Source organism: Haplochromis burtoni, unplaced genomic scaffold, assembly GCF_018398535.1.
Source record: "Haplochromis burtoni strain Fernald_Lab_line unplaced genomic scaffold, NCSU_Asbu1 Contig_1287, whole genome shotgun sequence".
Taxonomy (NCBI): Eukaryota; Metazoa; Chordata; class Actinopteri; order Cichliformes; family Cichlidae; genus Haplochromis; species Haplochromis burtoni.
Window position 1 is genome coordinate 3,997 of NW_024583648.1, and position 16,842 is coordinate 20,838.

General features: G+C 40.5%; 2 protein-coding genes across 2 annotated transcripts; both read right to left on the reverse strand.

Moving 5' to 3' along the window:
- Window positions 1-5,645: 5,645 nt before the first annotated feature.
- On the reverse strand, window positions 5,646-9,010 carry LOC121813215. The gene is made up of 6 exons (XM_042216838.1): window positions 8,977-9,010; window positions 6,981-7,272; window positions 6,744-6,880; window positions 6,298-6,592; window positions 6,037-6,185; window positions 5,646-5,950 (listed from the first exon to the last, which is right to left on the reverse strand). Exons 1-6 carry the CDS (start codon window positions 9,008-9,010, stop codon window positions 5,646-5,648), a joined length of 1,212 nt encoding a protein of 403 aa, XP_042072772.1.
- Window positions 9,011-15,516: 6,506 nt separating this feature from the next.
- On the reverse strand, window positions 15,517-16,836 carry LOC121813216 (ferritin, middle subunit-like). The gene is made up of 4 exons (XM_042216839.1): window positions 16,598-16,836; window positions 15,998-16,144; window positions 15,693-15,818; window positions 15,517-15,588 (listed from the first exon to the last, which is right to left on the reverse strand). The coding sequence occupies exons 1-4, from the start codon at window positions 16,697-16,699 to the stop codon at window positions 15,517-15,519; spliced, it is 447 nt and encodes a 148-aa protein (XP_042072773.1). The 5' UTR covers window positions 16,700-16,836.
- Window positions 16,837-16,842: the final 6 nt, after the last annotated feature.

Here is a 16,842-nt window from a genome sequence, read left to right on the forward strand (position 1 = left end):
ATGGTGTTGGTATTGTGAGTGTATGTTTAGAGAATTCTTATTATGTGATATGTATATAGTGTTCTTGTGCTGGAGTCGGGTGGGTGGAAGTGGTAGGTTAAGGTAATGGTAGTTTTGTCGTTGATGTGATTGAATTGGAATGTAAGTAGAATCTAGGATATGTCTTGTTTGAATTGACTTGAGAGGTTTAAGAGATGTGGTATTTGTAGTGGACAGGAGGAGGGTATGGGGGGGACGACTTAATTGTAGTGACTGTAGAAAGAGGTGGGGATCAAGGAATGTATGTGATTATGTGTGTGAATTAGATTATAAGATGTAGTAGTAAGAAATGAATCGTACCAAAATCAGGATTTAGGAGCTTAGGACGAATTAATATCGATAGGATATTAGATAGATGAAATGTGCACATGGAAATACGAACGGATGATGCGCACAGTCAATGTTGTGTTGATTGTGTAGAATGTTCTTGCGATGGACACATGTTATAGAAGAGAGGATTGGACATTGTTTGAGGTATTAATTAGCAGTCATTGCTCTTTGAAGGAGTAGAGGAGGCAAAGCAGAAGAAATTCTATGATGGATAGGTGTAATGGATCCGGAATAAAAGGGGACTATGATGGAACGGTGCCTAGGGATGAAAGGTTGCTCAAAAAAACTTACGAAGTAAATCGAGTACTAAGTATCGGATAATGGAGGGGGACGATCATTAGATCTTATGAAGAAAAGTTGAGATGAAAAGAGGGCGTGAGAGAATGTAGTTGTAAAGAAAGGTGGGGAGTGGGCCTATATAATCAAGCTAACCTTAATTGGATTAATACGAAGTATTTAACATTTAAGACAAAGAAATTAACACACCAAGGAAATGTAGATGGTAAGATTTTGGGCTGTAACAAGTATAGATTCAGAGTCCACAACAAAATGGCATATGCTATTCTTACAATGCTCTTAATTCATTGGATTGTGTGTAGTTTGTTGGTATGGATATTAGAGATTGAAGATAAAACAGGTGTTTGTAAAGTGCAAATCTATGATTCAAAGGATTTATTATTTGTTAAGAATTTAAATAAGTGTATTCGCCAGTTTGGAGTAGATTTTTTTCTGCGATGACACATGTGTTGCTTTTGGTTTGGAAATGTGATTTACAAGTTTTTGTAGCTGGATGTTTATTTTAATTAGGATTTTTAATTTATTATAATAGGATATTAATTATTATTTTTTTTTTTGTTCACGGGTTGGATGTCAATTTGTGGTATAATATATTTCTGATGGTTTTTATATATACTTATTATACTTTTGCTCAGAGGATTGCGACATTTCAGAACTGCTTAAATGAGCGGGTTTTATGTTTTTTCGATGATTTCTGGTTCTGATGTTTTTGGATAGTTAGTTATGTTTAAACAAGATTGAATTGAACAGAGAGCTTCTGCTGCAACTGGTAAACTTGAATACTGTGGCCAACCCTTTATGTTTGGTTCGGTCGTAAATGTTTTTTGAGGTTACGAGAGGGTTTTAATCTTGTGTTGATTGTCTAATAAATTCGTGGCAGGACAGTAACAACTGTCGTATCGGGCATAGTTCTGTATGTAATTTAGTTTGGTGCAGATATTTATATGCGTGAATGGATTGGATAACTTACATTCATGTTATCTCAGCTGTCGAGGGCTGTGTTTGTGAGATTCGTAATATGGATTGGCATATGGTTTTCTTTGCTGATATGTGGTTGAATTGCGTAAGTATGTTATATATATGGCTCGGTGACTTAGTTTGTGTAGTTGGTAGGAAGGTTGCTAGAATAAGCTCATTAGTGAAACATCTGAAGACGTGTGTGTGCGGGCGAGAATTCAGGTGGTATTCCAAAGATAGGTCAGATGTTTTAGAAAACATAAGAAGAGATTCTGGTTTGCTAATTAAGTGTGTTTAACGTGAAATGTGTTATGATGTTATCGATGGAGACTGATTGGAGGTTGTCTTGGAGATTTATTTGGCTGCTATTAAAGTGGTTAATGACATTGTTGATTCAATGGACTGCAAAAAATACTGTGCTGCTCTTTTTCTTGACTTGTCAAAGGCTTTTGATACAGTTGACCATGCTATTTTATTAAATAGACTAAACAATATTGGTCTATCTGTAAATGCTGTAAGTTGGTTTTCAAATTACTTGTCAGCAAGAAAACAGTGTGTCCGTGCTGCTGGGTCTTCTTCCTCTTTTCTCCCAGTATCCAAAGGAGTTCCGCAGGGTTCCATATTAGGACCATTGCTATTTTCTCTTTACATAAACAACCTTTGTGATAATTTGTCAAATGCAGCATTTCATCTTTATGCAGATGATACAATTATTTATTGTTCATCCCCTTCAGTAGCACAAACCCTGCAATTTCTGCAGTCTGCCTTTGATGTCGTTCAGTCCCATTTAACTCAACTTAAGTTGGTGTTAAATCCAGAGAAATCCAAGTTCATGTTATTCTCAAATGGCAAAGAGTTGTTAGCTACGTCTCCTAAGATTAAAACAATTCAAGGATCTGAAATTGAAATGGTCACATCTTACAAGTATCTAGGGATCATTATAGATCAGAATTTGTCATTTAAGACTCACATTCAAAGGCTTGTGTCGAAGTTAAAACTAAAACTAGGTTACTTTTTTAGAAACCAATCCTGTTTCTCCCTCCAAGTGAGAAAACATTTGATTCGTGCAACCTTTTTACCTTTATTGGATTATGGTGACCTGCTTTTTATGAATGCACCTGCCCACTACCTAAAGAGGTTGGATACTGTGTACCATTGTGCTTTACGTTTTATTACTGGCTATGGAAATCGTGTACATCATTGTTCTTTGTATGCTGCTGCTAAATGTCCATCTTTGCATATTCGCAGACTCTCCCATTGGTTGATCTTTATCTATAAATCTCTCCTTGGGCTGGTTCCATCTTATTTATGTGTTTATATGTGTAAAAACCACAACCAATACAACCTTCGTTCGAACAAAATCATACAATTGATTGTCCCAAAAATCAGAACAGAATTGGGGAAAAGGGCTTTTAAATACGCTGCCCCTGCTTCCTGGAATAATCTGCAGAAGGAACTGAAATTATCAGAATTGGTTACCTTGGGAGAGTTTAAGTCTGTCTTAAAGGAACGAGAGAACAGCTCTTTTACTCAGTGTGATTGTTTTTAATGTACTCTTAATTTGATCTGTTATTGTATATTTTACACATGTTTGTATGGGATATTGTATTTGTTTTAAATGTTATATACCTATGTGGTATGTGACTTTTGTTGCCATGATGCCAGGTCTCTCTTGGAAATGAGATTTTTAATCTCAATGAGATTTTTACCTGGATAAATAAAGGATTAATAAAAAAATATCATATATATCATCTTACAATAAAAACAGATTCAATAATTCTGAAACAAAGTTTAAGCTTCCCATAACTTTGTACTCCAAGTTATAATATTGATATAATTGATATAAAATGTATGTATTGTTCAGCCATAAGTGCAGTCTCTGGCTCAAACAACACATTTGTTTTGCATTCAAACACACAAAATTGGTATGTTGTATTTATATTTTAAGGGTGGCTTGTTTCCAGTCCAGGCACTACTGCCTGATTGACTGTCATGGATTTAGTTGATCCAAATGCCTGAAGAATGTCTTTAACATCTCTCTTTAAGTACAGTGGCAGTGGACGCGATCTCAATTAGGCTCTCCTGGTCAGACGGTCATAACAAAGTAGGCTCGGCTGAAACATGTTTCAGACGGAGAGGAATTCCCTTTGCAGCAATAACCTCTCGGTGGATGCTGCAGTGTACCCAAGAGGCATCTGGCGTGACTGCTTGCACACGTCAAACCACACCCCCGTGTGTCCCAGTCATGGCCCATGCGCCATCAGTGCTAACACCTCTGTCACACACGAGTCCATGTGTGTTCACGAATGTGTCCAGCTTTTGAAAAATATCAGCGGCAGTTGTCTTTTCTTCCAGCGGTTTACAGAACAGCATGTCCTCCTTGATAGTTCCTTCATAAATGTTGCGCACATACATTAGGAGATGCGCCAGGTCAGCCACATCCGTGGACTCATTCAGCTGTATTGCATAAGATTCTCTGTGACATATGCGCTGATGGAATGGACTGTATCGTCTTTTTTGCCTTTTCCATTGTCCCTACCATATCTGAAGCAGCAGGGAGAACGAGGTCCTCCAAATTGGTTTTAGCCACTCTGTAACTGACCATGTAAGATGCTTGTAGTCTGTTTTTCTTCATAGGATCTGGCATTCGAATGCAAGTTTTACTTGTTGAAAGTGATTTTAGCTGTCGCTCAATATATTCTCTTGGTTTATTTTTCAAATGGGGATGATTTGTCTCTAAATGTCTGCACAATAGTGAAGGTTTCATTGAGTTGTTAGACAATACTTTTGCACAATTAACCCCTTAGCAGTCCTATTAGTCCCCTAAACCATCCAATGTCCCGTGGGCGGTACGTCCGACTGCTAACAGTTTAACACATTGTGGCCGGTAATATCCACCAATATTTATACACGTGAATCCCCGCAAAGTATAATTGTCATCATATTTGCGCTTCTTTGATGAGGGTGTGTTACAGTCCGAGGTGATATGCTTTCTCCCACTTTGACGCTCTGCATCAGACTTTAATCACTTTCTCCACGACAGTCTCCAGCTATGCTAGCCACTTGGCTAGTAACCACAGATGCATCTGTGCCAGCACCCCAATCTGACCATTGTTGTTGAACAATCACCTGTGCGGTCACTGGCAAATGCATCTTCAGATATGAGCTGATTGGTTTTAGTGGCCGGTGTTTTGGTGGTAGGGCGTTTTTTTCCTTCTTCTTGTTAACCATTTGTCCATTTCTGCGCTGCACTGAATGCTTGGAGGCAACTTTGACTGTCAGGTGTCAGTCAATCGGGCAAGTCACGCCCATTTATTTTGTCAGTGCAATGTTTTTGCTGAACACCAGAGGGTGGTATATAGTCATTTAATAACCACAGCAAACTGTATTAACGCAAATTTAGGCTTTTTAAATTCGTGATCGCCACTCCAACCTCAACCTTCGTGTACACCCTACAGCCACTTGCGTGCCCCCGAGGGTACGCGTACCCTAGTTTGGGAACCACTGCTTTAAACAATACAGGACATTCTGGCTTCTTGACAACAAAATAAATGTGGTTTGGCTCAAGACTTTTGCACAGTACTGTACGTATTAAACAAATGACTAGATATCGTTCCATTTGCCTGTGCATCAGGAAGTCTACATCTACAAGTATCTGGAGATTAATCGTTATATAATTTACCCATGTTGCTTGTTTCCTGATGAAATGTGAAAATGCTTTGTCATTGCACGTGACTATCTGCCAGCAGGTCACATTAAACATTAAAGTGGATGATGAGTTTCTAAAATCAGGAGGAGAAAAAAAATGCAACCTCATCCTGTGAGTCACAGCTGGTACAGACGCCCCGGCTCAGTGATTGGTGGAAACATACGTCACATCTTGCACGAGCACTTCCGGTGGAGTATAAGTACAGGGACCCGCGAGTGTGCCGTTTCACACCAGGGGAGAAATCTTTGAGGAGTTTTTGCTTCAACAGTGTTTGAACGGAACTTCTCATAAAAATTTATGGAGAAATCGTGTCCTACATGGAGTTTTTAATTCCATTTTGATCCAGTGAGTTCCCAATCAAGATCTGCGCCCCAATAAGCCTGTAAGCTGTACTCTCGACTCTGTTGATGATGGTGACAGCAGTGACCTCATGGAGACCCAACAAGTCTATGTGCCACCAGGGAGAGTCCTCTGTTGGTGAAGTGTGGGTACAGCATCCTTGTGGCATTTGTCCATTTCTGCATCCATCGACAGCTTTTGAGGCCCAATATTCTGTCCCAGACCAAGTCGATGACTGGACTGTTTCTTTGTTTAAGGCCACATTTGGAAGCGGTTCCACTGAGTATCGAAAAGAACAAACAGACATGAGTCATTATCAGGCAGGTGTGTTTCAATAGATCAGATTCACTCACTAAAAGCTCTACCTCGGGCAGCATACACCTCCACTTCACACAGGGTGAGAGTTTTCTTCTGTCCAGGAAGAAACAGGTTCACAAAGCGACCCTCCATGCTGCCTCCGTCACACTGGTATGTGTAGGTTTTACCCGCTTTTATGTGGGAGATGGAAGCACATCTGACAGACGAATATATGCAGACAATATTCTGTTAATATGGATTTTCCCAAAGTTGGATAGCATGTATCTCTTAATTTCATTTCATAATGAAAATTGAATTCTCATCATTACCTGGGATTATTGTTTCCATTGTTCTCCAGTGAGTTTCCTATTCTGATCTCAGCTCCATCCAGTCTTTCAGCACAGCAATCTCCTCTGTTGGTGACTTTTACAGTAGTGATTGTAAAGCTGTGCTGCAGGTCTACCCGCCACCAGGGGTCGGTCTCGTCTTCAGCAGTGTGGCTGCAGAACCCATTGGTATAGAACGAGTTCCGTCTACCGTCGATGGCTTTGGATGCAGCAGCAAAAGAGAGCGTAGATGACTGAGTAGCTTCTCCTTTAAGTGCTAAATTGGATGATGGGTATCCTTGAAAGAAAACCAGGAAAAGTCGGTTTCTGCAGAAGGTGCACTGTGCAGTTATTTTAAAGGTCACACTTAATTTTCACAACATTTTCTGAGTTTCAGAGTCTATGAAATACCAGACGTCTGTATCAGCATCAGACTGAAATATGATTACCATAGTACACTTCAACCTCACAGAGACTTAGGATCTTCTTGCTTCCAGGGAGAAACACTGTGACGTATTGTCCTTCAAAAGACCTGCAGGGAAAGTAAAATGTCTGTCCACTGGGAAAGTGAGAGATCACAGCACACCTGTGTATGCAAGAGCCCAAAAAAAACAGAAAGAAAGTGAAGGAATAAATCTTATTCACATAATTATTTCATTATTTGGGGCTTTATCAAGTGTTTTCACCTCATGCTTTCATGGTCATTGATCTCTGTTGACTTTCCAATCCAAATTTCAGCACCATCCAGCCCGTTTTCTAGTTCTACTGTACTGGTAATTAGTACAGCGCCGATTGTGTACACTTTCTTCAGGTCTACCCTCCACCAGGGATCAGATTGTGAGGTGGTAAGTGTGCAGGACCCTCTTTGATAGCTCGAGTCTCTGTTGCCATCAACTGCCTTGTCAGCAAAACCCAGGCTGTCATTGTTTGAGGACTGTACAGCATTCTGATTCAGTGCCAGGTTTTGGAGGAGATGACCTTATTAAGAAAAAAAACTGTAGTAATTAGTCAAATTAATAGATTGCTCTGGGAGTCGAGGGTGGTGGGAAGGGGTGTTGGAGTAGGGTTGTACCTGTTGGTGCACCAGATTCCATCAAGAAGAAAATACCTGTTAACATAAATTATTTAAAGAGCTTTAGTTTTTCTCCCTTTTAAAGACTATATAAACAGCAGAGGTGGGAGGGTCGATCCAAATATCTATAGTGTCGATTGACATCATATTGATACTAGCATAACAGATTCAGTGTCAATAACAGATGTTGAACAAAAGTTCTTTAGAGACAGGCACATTCTAGGCCTCCAAAAAATACATGAAAAGTTTAACAATATGTTTTGTTGGTAGATGGTTATTGTGGAAAGTAAAAATCACAGTGATTCAGTGGTCGTTAAAATGTGTTCTGAATTTGCGTCTTAATGATGAATCATGACATACCACTCTCCCCTACATGAGCTGCTTTAATAGGTTAACAGCATTCTCAAAGACATCACTGCTGAAAAAGATGTCATCAATACTTTAAATAATAAAAGGTAAGCAAAATATAAAATAATAATAATTATTATAATAATAAAATACTTACATCTTACAATGTGGACTTGGTAATATGCTTAGTGTTTTTGGTCAACAACCAAATTCTGCAAAACACTCAACCCTACAACTTGCATTATTTTGCATTACTTTGCATTATTTATCTCATTTGCTGAGTTTTGTTTGCAATGTGAAAGATGACGACACAACTGTTTATAAAAGTGCCAAAAAAAGAGAAAGAAAATGAAAAAAGTCTTCTTCACATAACAACTGTAGAATGATTATTTCACCCGATGCTGTTTTTTGTTGAAATTGGGATTCAGATTTCAGCATTATCCAGCACATTTTCTAATTCTGCTGTATTTGTTATCATTTCAACATCAAGTCCCTCCACCTGCGGTTGGACTGTAATGTGGTAAGTCTGAACTACTCTGATAGCTGAGGCGTCTTTTCCAGTCAACTATTTGCCAGCAAAGCCCAAAAAAGCCACTGCACAAACGTGTTTGTAACTGTCGTGAGCTGATGGCTGGTATGTGTGAGTGTAGAGTGACATGCAACTCTTTAGTGGATATTATGTCTGACACTGAAGCCCTGTGCTGAACAAAGGGAGCGTGTCCAAATGAAGCCCGTGTCGATCGTTCTTCAGAATATCACGTGAACAAAGATAAACAGGGCTCTGAAATGACATGACTGTTAATGCCTCATTATGTGATTTGAGCCTTTGAAGCATTGCAGGAAAGACACTCGTATTTGTCTTTCCAGCAAAACCCACATTTTCATTGACTGAAACAGAGGAAACAGAGGAGAAATATACTAGAGCCTAAAAACACTCTTACATCCAAAAGAAAGATAATATAAGCCCGAAACAAAAAACAAAACATTTGGTCAAACCCAGGACCATGAGATTGGAACGGGTTCTTGATTTTTCAAAATAGGCACCCAAAGAGGAAAGAATTAAGGGAAGATAATATTCCACAACATCTCTAAGTGAGCAAAGCAGGTTATGAGTAAAAGAAGAGTACATTTTGTGATTGTGCACTTTTTTCCTTCATAATTGTGGTTCATGGTGTGGGTTTTAGATAGATTAAAACAATAAAATATCTGGCATTGATTCTTTATATGGGAAAATACATTTAGTAAAAGGTCATTTGTCTTACCTGTGAAGATCCAAATATAATCCATGCCATTCATGTCTCCTTGAAATGTCACATTGATTATGAAATTGAACAAATGACATTAATTGCTCGTATACACCAGCTGGCAAGTAGAGGACTTACTTTCTCCGTAGTTTTCTTCAGAGTACTACAAATAACATACTGGATTTAGTCTGGTAAAGGAGAACATTTGGAACTTTAATGAGTGTTCGTCAATGTTTGCATGAAGGAAGACACACCCAAATTTGGGTCATCCAAACAACTTAATTTGCACTTTCTGTGAGTTTCCTGACACTGCCAGCCCCTTAAGTTTCTATGTTTTGCAAATGTTTTGCATTTGAACGGTCTCACATGTCAGAGCACTGACAAAGAGTCAGAGCACTATTGAGCTACTTGACCTAGCTCTCTTAGCTAATTTTAGACTGATTTTTAGTCAGGATTCAGAATTCATCAAAGTACAATACAGGTGGTGGTGTGAGTGGATTCCACTTTGTTAATGTTGACAAGGCCACTCAACCAAATATAATTTTGGCTGTTCATTACACTTTGCCGAAAGCTTCTTGGGCCACAGCTTTGGAAGCTGCCTCATCCAGCAGCTTTCGTAATATTTACCATCAAGCCAGGAAATGGCCAGTGCACGTGTTTTAATAGGACTCTCCTCAGTTTGCTGCATACTCTGTCGTGTTCAGAGAGACTAGAATTCATCTCAGCCCCAGCTATGCTAGTGTTATAATAACACTCTTATGCAGGCCAGTGTATGTTCTTTTGCGTCGACCCCATTGCAAGAGATGTTCATGTGGGGATTCAGGAGCACCAAATCCCACTGCACGTTATGTTTCAATGAATTAGGGAATGACTGCTGACCACAGAAAAAAGAATTTTGACCAACATGTTAGAGATGCACCACTGAAAGGTGGCTAATTAGTATTTCTGCACAGCATGGCTGGGAGGAGTATGAGAGATCTGTGGAGTGAAATATACTGTAGGGTATATAGAGTCCAGAAAGGACCTAAAGAGAGTGGGGCAGTATATACACTTGCATCTTCAGATAGCCATAGCAAAGTAAACCATGTTCATTGTAGCTTTCTAAAGGATGTAATATGATAATTTGTTGTATAATACTTTTCATATATTATGTTACACATTACGCTGAGAGTGGTTCTGTTGCTGAGTTGGAGTCATCCTGTTATCTCATCCTGCTTCAATGACGGGAACACAAGTGAGGAGAGATGTTACATCATACGAAACCATCTGCCTCCATAATGACGTCTCTCGCCTTCTCAGAAAAATCCAGAAATGTGGTGTTTAGAGCTGACTACCAACAGGTTGAGGATCAAAGCCAGAAACTTTGAGATGTTATAGATGACCAAGTTGATCAAATAAACAATATGATCTTACAGGTACACCCCTTGTACCTGTTCTCAGTATCTTCAGTAAACCATACAGAATTGGTGCAGTTTCCCCTGGTTATAGCCTGTGGTATGAGGTCCGGTTAATAGCATCGTCCTGTTTCAGACAATCTTCCTGTAACTACTTCCTGGGTCTCGTTTCAGGGGCTCATAATTTTCCCATGATAGTCTTTCTGGTTTAGCAAAACTGCGCACCAACCCTTGTCTGACAGAAGGACGACAATGTTGTTGTCTTTACTAAGCAATGTGAGGGCTGGGGGCTTTGCATTGCTGCGATAGGCCAAAACTTCCACATCTGCTTTCACATCTGCACTGTGTTTTTTTTAAATTGCTGATTTTGTGGCTGTGATCATCTTTCACATCTGCACTGTGTTTTTTTTAAATTGCTGATTTTGTGGCTGTGATCATTTCCACTCGTGAGATTTTTCTCAGTGTTCAGTCATTTTGCGAGAATGTTGTTCACTGCTTGAGTGACTTGTCTGCCAGAAACATGCTCATGTATCCACATCCTCAGTGTGGCATCTTTCTCTCATCTAGCGGCTGAGAATACGCTCTGTGTTTTGCTGATGTCAACAAGTAAGTCAAACTTGCTTTGTTGCCTGGTCTTAGACTGTTCATGCTGTGCTGGATGAGCCTTTTCAATGAATTCAAACACCATTTGAAGGGTATTCTCATCTAGACTCACTGTAAGTCTCAATCGGAGCCGCTTTTGAATTTAACACATCGATGGTAAAACTTGTTTGTCTCACCTGTTCATTGAGCAGCTGGCTCTGTGCCTTCTGGAAGATTTTTGTTGTGGTTTCTGTAGTCAGCGCTCTTATGTTAAGTTTGCTCATGCTCACATACTAGCTTTAGGCAGTCCTTCCCAAAGTTGGTTAAAATGTCTTAATGCATGCTCAATGATCCAGGTAAGGAAATCCTAAAAAGTTGATTCTGTTCAAGTGAACATTGCGTTTTCAGTGGAACAAATATTCTGTCATTCATCCAAGTGACTTCTTCAACCTAAGCTTCCTGCAGGTTTCCCCAACCTTATAAACAGTACATCTGCAAAATGACTGAAGCTACACTGATTAACAACGGGCCGTGGTGTCACCAACAAACTAAGCCCAAATCATCGCCCGTGCTTGAAAGTTGGTGTGAGATGTTTGTCTTGATATGCTGTGTTAGTTTTCTCCAAATATAGCAGTGCATTATGGCCAGACATCTCCACTTTGTTCTCATCTGTCCAAAGGACATTGTTCCAGAAGTCATGTTCCCTTTAGAGGAAAGAGGAATTCAATTGAATTCAACGGAGGGTGAAATTAATGTGGCAACAAAACAGACTGAGTGGTATTATTAGCAAGTGCCAGTAGCCCTTGGTTAAATCTAGCATCAGTGCCTAACCGGTCAAGGAGCTCATCGACCCGATACATGGGGTAAGCATCAAACGGTGACACTTCATTCATCTTGCAGTAGTCAACACAGAACCGTTTAGACCCTTCTTCACCACAAGAACTACGGCGCTGCATCAGGCGCTGCATCAGGCGCTGCATCAGGCGCTGCATCAGGCGCTGCATCAGGCGCTGTGCGACTCTTTGCCATCATTGCTGCTGTTGCATAATGGGGCACAAGATGACCTCTCTTGACAGTTCTAATAAATATGAAAACATTCTTCTCCACAACAGAAACCTGTAACAGAAACCTTGAAAAAAGGTGGGTAGGGCTAAAAAGAAATATAAAATAATATCTACAGCTCACATCTGACAGTCAAACAATTAGAACTGTTAATGGTAAAACACTCCCCCCTAGTGGTCAAAGTTCCAGTTAAACTTCTGTATAGAACAGAGGTCGGCAACCTGCGGCTCTTTTGTCCTTATACTTCAGTATTTAGCTAAAGTGTATTTTATTTGTCTTTAGTTCTTTTTTTAACTTGTAGTTCTAGAAGATTATTGTGATATTGAAATATAAAATAAAATTATTTTATTATTTTTCATCGCTCAAAATAAGCGTCACACTCGCGGAAGCCGGTGTACCCGCCGAAACGCCATGCATTTATCGAGACTTTCAACCCCAGGTAGGCCAATTATGGATCTTCGGATCCACATTATGTCAGCAGCTATTCTCCACCGTGAACTATGTTAAAAACAAACACCGCTCACGCCTCACAGATGACAGCTTACAGTCCTGCGTAAAGATGAAAGTCACTTCGTACAGCCCCGATTTGCAGACGCTGTGCGCAGAGGTTCAGGAGCAGAAGTCCCATTGTAAACATACCACGGCAGACCCGACGATGTTTGCATGAACACGCTTTTCAGCATCTCTTTATTGACCACTTTTCACACACGGTTGCTGTACGCACACAGCCGGCTGTAGCTTTTCAGCTCACAGCCCGACACACACCAACACAACAGCAGAGAGAGCACAGACGTTAAGAGGCGTGATTGCGGGTGCCGCTCAGGTGCGTCCGCCTCCCCTGCAGCGGCGCTGCAGACCACGCCCCGCCACACACATTAACCAGGTAAAATACATATTTAGGCAGAATTTTGCAAATATCTATTTTTTTTTTTTAGCAGCATAGTGCTTTTTTTCAATTATTTTTAAAAGTCAGGTCAAGGCTCCAAAAGCCCAAAGGCGATATAAGGGCTGCACAGCAGTTTTTGTTTGCTGGATCATTTTAGTTCAGCTCTTTCCTTTTGTTATATTTCTTTAAGAGTTCAAAATGTGTTAATTACATAAATAAAATGTAATTTTCTCTGTAGCACTTCATGGATTTCATAAGCAACACACCTTAGTTGTTCACACAAAGCATAAAGGTAAAAAACAATATATACAGTGTTATCTTCATTTTAGATGTCAAAAAGTATTTGCGGCTCCCAGTGTTTTCTTTTGCGTGGAAACCGGGTCCAAATGGCTCTTTGGGTGTTAAAGGTTGCTGACCCCTGGCCTATAGATAATTAAACCATCGTGTTTAGCTGTAGATTGTTTCCATGTCCAACCATCTAAGTGTCTGTGAAGGTTCTCAGTCATCCAGGTCATCGTAGTCAAAGGAGCTGCAAAGAAAAGCGTCTGGACTTCTTTAAGTTGCTTGAAGACGTTTCACCTCTCATCCGAGAAGCTTCTTCAGTTCTAAGGGTCAAATGGTGGAGAGTCCCAGATTTAAACCCAGTGGGAGTTTCCCCCCAAAGAGGGACAAAAGGACCCCCTGATGATCCTCTACGCACATGAGCCAAGGTGTGAACGGGTGTGGTCACAATCAGCCAGGTTTCAGGTGAGCTCATTGTGAAACCTGGCCCCACCCTATCATGTGATTTCCTGAGGTCAGATGGCCCAGGATGTGAGTGGGCGTTAAGGCGTCTGGGGGATCTCAAAACTGGATTATAGATGGCAGACAGTTGGTGTCGTAAACCCCGCCTCTGTTCAAAGATGGTCGCTCACAGTGGACATACTTTTCTATCACTGCCACTAGATGAAACCACAGACTGCGATACTGAATGCTTAAGCTTTCCACTGCATTTCCATATGCCAATCTTTACCATCTTACCTAGTCAACTTGAGTCATGTATTTTTCTTCTACAGAGCCCGGGTCCTGATTAAACATATGTCAATTTCTCCTCCTGTAATACAACAATTTCTAGTATGATACCACACCTGACCTATGAGAGGTGCACTTTTAAGAGATGCGTGAGGATAATTAGTTTTAAACTACCAGTAATCTCTACACAATAACCTCATGTTCAAGTACTACTAAAATGTTCAAGGCTTAAAAAATGCACGGACAAGGTGCTAAATAGGTAATGAAAGAGAGGTACGTCTAATCATGGCGTATCAATTATTAGCGAATTCGATCCAGTAAGCATTATCGTATCGCCGTATCACCCAGAGCTCCTCTAAAGGTAACATAGAATGAAAATTTTTTTTTGTTCTAATTATCCGCCACATACCATACATGTGGCGGTTCCGAGCTTTTTTTTCTCCACTTTTTTATAAAACAAAGTAGAGAAAAAAGGGGTTGGTGAGGAGAGGAAAAATAATACATTAGGCTCCCAAAGTTATTTTCTTTCGAATTTTTAACTATGTATCCCTTGTTATTAAAAGTAAATTCCAAAAAAAAAACATATATAACGACAATACAGTCCCAATATTAAGAAAGTCTGGCTTTACCTTCGTGAACTGTCTACCCCGCTCCCCAGCTATAATGCGTTTCATAATACGACCCAGAGAGAAACAGAAATTATTTGCCCATCTCAAAACAGCTCCAGTTGGGCTTATTTTTTTGCGACAGCCGCCCACTCCCTGTGTGGTCCAGAAAGGCGAAAAATTCCAACCTCCAGCCAACTTCCTTAAGAGTTAAAAAGCCCAATCACAGATAAATATTTAAAAGACTCAACTTTATGCATCAGCCATCAACTGCACGTCTCACGAACGGTGGAGTTCAATTGAATATTATAGACTTCACCCTGTACCAAAATGTTGTCAAGCACCGAAGTCACTAACATGGAACCTTTCACTATGCAAAGACTCCAAAGTAACACACACATTACCTTATATAAACAACTTTATTATGCTCCCAAATACACCTGAAGTGATTTCTGAACCCTGCATCACAGATGCAGACCCAGACCAAAATCCAGCCTCAAAGGTTTATCAGTGACCACTTAACCCATATCGATAACAGATCAGAAAACATTTCTCAATTCCAACGCCCTCCCCTTAGAAGTCAGACCTAACTCCAACATAATGACCGCCTCCGCAACCATAATGAACCACAAAAACTCCATCCTCCACTTGGATACATTTCACACGAAAGAACACCAACAACATACAACTAATGCCACTTTAAAGAGAATATCAGGAATAAAAAATCAAGTCCCAATGCAACGGAAAAACCGACACGAGTGAGTTCTACCTTACCCCAAGGAAGAGCACCTGTCCCTCTTTATACATGCCTGAAGCTCCCAGCTTCCACACTACCGTCATCCACCACTTTACTAGCTTTTCAACCCAGAGTGTGCTTGTCAAAACACAGTACTCGGCATAAAACTTAATGTCCTATAGATAATGCTGAAGGCACATCCCATCGCGAAGGTAGGTATGAGTTGAATGGTGTCAACCCAGTCTTGATGGACCACAACTTTCCACAACACCCAAAACATGCTCATATTCCAGTGTTCCCAAAAACAACCAAAACCTGCTCATCCAGGTAGTGGCTCTCCAGGAAGTCACACAGCTGGGAAAACAAACTACAGTTAACATTTGATGATTTGTCAAACATACACAGCATGAACTAGTTCAGTCTTTAACCCCAAACTCTTCCCTCCAACTCCCACTTACATGAGGGTCATTATGCTGAGAAGCCAGCTTGTGCAGGTCCAGCAGAGCCTGGTTGACATTCTTCTCCAGCTGCAGAGCACACTGCATGGCCTCCAGCCCGCTGCCCCACTCGTCACGCTCTGGTTTCTGCACAACAAACAATTCTGTTAGAGACCGAACACTTGTTTTAAGCTCTGTGTACACATTACACACTAATGCAACAACAGGAAGAGAACAAGTGTCATAACACTGCTCATTAATCCCAGTTTCTGTGTCAGAGACACAGTCAGGTATGTCACAGCAGGACTGGTTCAGTTTGTACACACCTTGATGTCCTGGAGTAAGACGCGACCTCCTCTCTTGTTCTGGAAGGACAGCAGCTTGTCAGCGTGCTCCCTCTCCTCATGGCTGTTCTCCTTGAAGAAGTGGGAGAAGCCTGGCAGGGCCACATCATCACGGTCAAAGTAGAAGGCCTGCCAAATCAGACACAGGTTATTAATTGGTACACACCACCAATCATTTCGCCCCTGTATAACACAAGTTATACAAGTTTAACTTTGATATGAAATGTTTCAAATTTGATTTAAAAAGACAATGTGCACTAAATTCCACAGGACAGAGTCTACACTCGTTTCCTGCGAAGCGAGCATGTGCATGAAAAAGCCACCGTAAGCATGACGCAGCATTTTTGGTTACTTAGTGACAGTACTTGTGGTGAAAATACACTCCGTATCTGACAACCTGCCTATTAGCACATGATAGGCAGCAAAGAAGCCGTTACTGAAATCATGTATTACTGAATTTAGCAACAACATACCGGACTTTACATTTAACGACTCAACTCCGTTCTCTTTGTCTAGCATTAAGCTAATATAGCTTGAGACTAAGGTTATTATAGACATCAGCATCACATGACGTGTTCTCACCATAGAAGTGTAGGTGTAAGACGCAAACAGCTCCATGTTCACCATCCGGTTGATGGCGGCCTCGCAGTCGCGGTGGTAGTTCTGACGCACTTGGGACTCCATTTCGGCTGGCGTTTCTTGTGCTTTTTATTAACAAAAACGGTGCAAAAATAAAGCTTCACGTCGACTTTATGTGTAGTGTTCAAGTAGAAAAGGTTTTTCTTCCGAAGTGCAGAGTAGCTGAAATACAAAGCGGGACGAAGTCA

What these genes read in the sequence shown, in the direction of transcription:
- LOC121813215 (XM_042216838.1), bottom strand. Translation starts at nt 9,010, where the DNA reads ATGAATGGCATGGATTATATTTGGATCTTCACAG. An exon ending in TTATATTTGGATCTTCACAG is followed by an intron (nt 7,273 to 8,976) that starts GTAAGACAAATG and finishes TTTCTTAATAAG; the next exon opens with GTCATCTCCTCCAAAACCTG. An exon ending in AATGGAAACAATAATCCCAG is followed by an intron (nt 6,186 to 6,297) that starts GTAATGATGAGA and finishes TTCGTCTGTCAG; the next exon opens with ATGTGCTTCCATCTCCCACA.
- LOC121813216 (XM_042216839.1), bottom strand. Translation starts at nt 16,699, where the DNA reads ATGGAGTCCCAAGTGCGTCAGAACTACCACCGCGACTGCGAGGCCGCC. An exon ending in TCTTACTCCAGGACATCAAG is followed by an intron (nt 15,819 to 15,997) that starts GTGTGTACAAAC and finishes TTTGTTGTGCAG; the next exon opens with AAACCAGAGCGTGACGAGTG. An exon ending in CTCAGCATAATGACCCTCAT is followed by an intron (nt 15,589 to 15,692) that starts GTAAGTGGGAGT and finishes TTGTTTTCCCAG; the next exon opens with CTGTGTGACTTCCTGGAGAG.